Here is a 2,079-nt window from a genome sequence, read left to right as displayed (position 1 = left end):
ATATATATATATATATATATATACATTAGAAACATTTATTCGATATACCTTCCTTTTGTCCGTTTCTTTTCTTTGAGCACTTTCAATTTAAGTATATGAATTGTGAACCTCTGATGTAATGTGAAAGCTCGTGTTGCTTTTCCCGATAAACTTGTCTTTTTGTCTGCCTATCGTATTTATCTATATGTATATTTTTTGCTTACTTCGTACAGCTTCATTGGAACAACCTGGTCAGGAGCTCGCCGAACTGGAAGCTAAGCTGCTTCGAATCGAACAATTGCAGATCGAGTTGGAGGTACGTATCCCGTGTATGATCCAATTGTTGCAAATATAGACACTGAATGTATATGTAATTATTTTTAAGATCAAGAAATTGGAAGCAGAGGAAGTGTCTTACTACGTTCGAGAGATACCGAATAAGCCACCTCCTCCTTATACTCCACCTGGTCGGTTATCGACTTCGCTCGGTTCGCCTTCGCTAGTCACTGCCGTAATCCCATCAAACGTCGAAGAGCTAACATCATTCACTGAGAAAGCCACAGCTCTGATATATAACGCTAAACTGGCCGGTGAAGATATCGCGAATTTAGAAGTGCCTCCTGAGATTTATGAGTTGACCGAAGACAAGAGTGAGAAAAGGGACAGGCGAATTTATAACACTTTCCTTTTCGATCTCTGTAAAGAGACCATTGTGGAAGTCTATCGAGCGGAATATGAGAAGCCCGGTCCGAGTTGGACAAAGCCGAACGTGAAAACGAAGCCTACGATGAAAATCCCAAAGAACGTCGAGGAACTCGTTGAATACGTTAACAAAGAAGTTGCCACACTGTTCGGATTCAAGACAAAATTGCAGCGGGAAAATATGGTGATGCGATGGAGCAGGAAACGTAGAGACAGGGTCGATGAATTGCTGGCGAGAGAGGCTCAGGCTGAGGAGGACGAATGGACAAAGTTTCATCACGACGAGCTGGCAGTAAAGAATGGACTTACGGTAGCTATACTGGATACCCTCATGATAGAAACTGCAAACGTGATGAAAATAGCGTATGGTAAAAAGAGGAGAATGATGGTATAGCGATTGTTAACCTTTATAACTAAATAGAGGCGCTATCTTGCAATTCATTGTTAATTAAAACGAACAAAAGTGAAAAATATCCTCTCAGTCAATGTTTCCTCAGGACTGCATTTCGGATATCGCGTTATTTGCACTTTTGTCCATTAGTACCTTAAGTGTAACATAGGCTGGTTCCTATTTATTTGTTAACTATGCAATTTGTTACTCTTCTTTCTTTTATATTAAATTAATTAAGCGGATGCGTGTGAATGTTCAAATATAAGTAGACAAACTACAGTGAAGTGAATGACAGAAAGAATGAAAGAGAGAGGGGGGGGAGAGGGAGATATGTAATTAATACTAGCCATTCACAATTTGATAATCAAATATCCTAGGTCAGTTTTAAAATTTATTTCTTGTTAAACGAGTTTAACGAGTTTCTAACGTTTAACAATAATTATACATACACAATTATATGTACGGGCTATCATAGAAAAAACATGTGGTACTATACGTTTTTACGAAAATGACAAATATTAATCATCGAATATTACAAAGCGTTTTGTTCAATTTAACTTGCACATAATTATTAGATTAATAGCAGAAATATGATCTCTTGTTATACAAGTTTTATATTTTGCTTCTTCTATATATAGTGCGTGTTATCAAAATATTTATGCTGTAGTTTATCGAAATTGTATAATATATTATCCTAATAATTATACACGCGACATTTATGCATCATAATTGAACGAAACGTTTTCTGGATTGCCTGGATGTAAATCATATTTTAGCGAAATAATAGCACATAAGTAGCAAGTTTCAATAAGTCACATTGGACAGCAGTCACATGCTCAATTACTTGTAATGAAATTAACAAAATTCAAACGGAAAGACTGACATTTCGGGGCCATTTTGATCGAAATTACGAACCGTTGAATGAAGTACATAGTTGGAGATTGTAGCAAACGTCGACTATACAGGGTGCATAAACATTTTATTTTAGAAAAATTTTTCTTCATTTT

At 36.3% G+C, this 2,079-nt stretch overlaps 1 protein-coding gene across 1 annotated transcript in view; it reads left to right on the top strand.

Annotated features, from left to right (window-relative positions):
- The window catches only part of LOC108693953 (centrosome-associated protein 350-like), a 12,184-nt gene extending 10,577 nt beyond the window's left edge, over nucleotides 1–1,607 (top strand). The window contains 2 exon segments of the mRNA XM_018203189.1: nucleotides 211–295; nucleotides 365–1,607. Of these exon segments, the coding sequence (XP_018058678.1) occupies nucleotides 211–295; nucleotides 365–1,075 (796 nt within the window). The 3' untranslated portion in view covers nucleotides 1,076–1,607.
- The last annotated feature ends 472 nt before the right edge of the window (nucleotides 1,608–2,079 follow it).

This window comes from Atta colombica, unplaced genomic scaffold (assembly GCF_001594045.1).
Source record: "Atta colombica isolate Treedump-2 unplaced genomic scaffold, Acol1.0 scaffold111, whole genome shotgun sequence".
Classification (NCBI taxonomy): Eukaryota; Metazoa; Arthropoda; class Insecta; order Hymenoptera; family Formicidae; genus Atta; species Atta colombica.
This window is presented reverse-complemented; position numbering and strand designations above follow the sequence as displayed.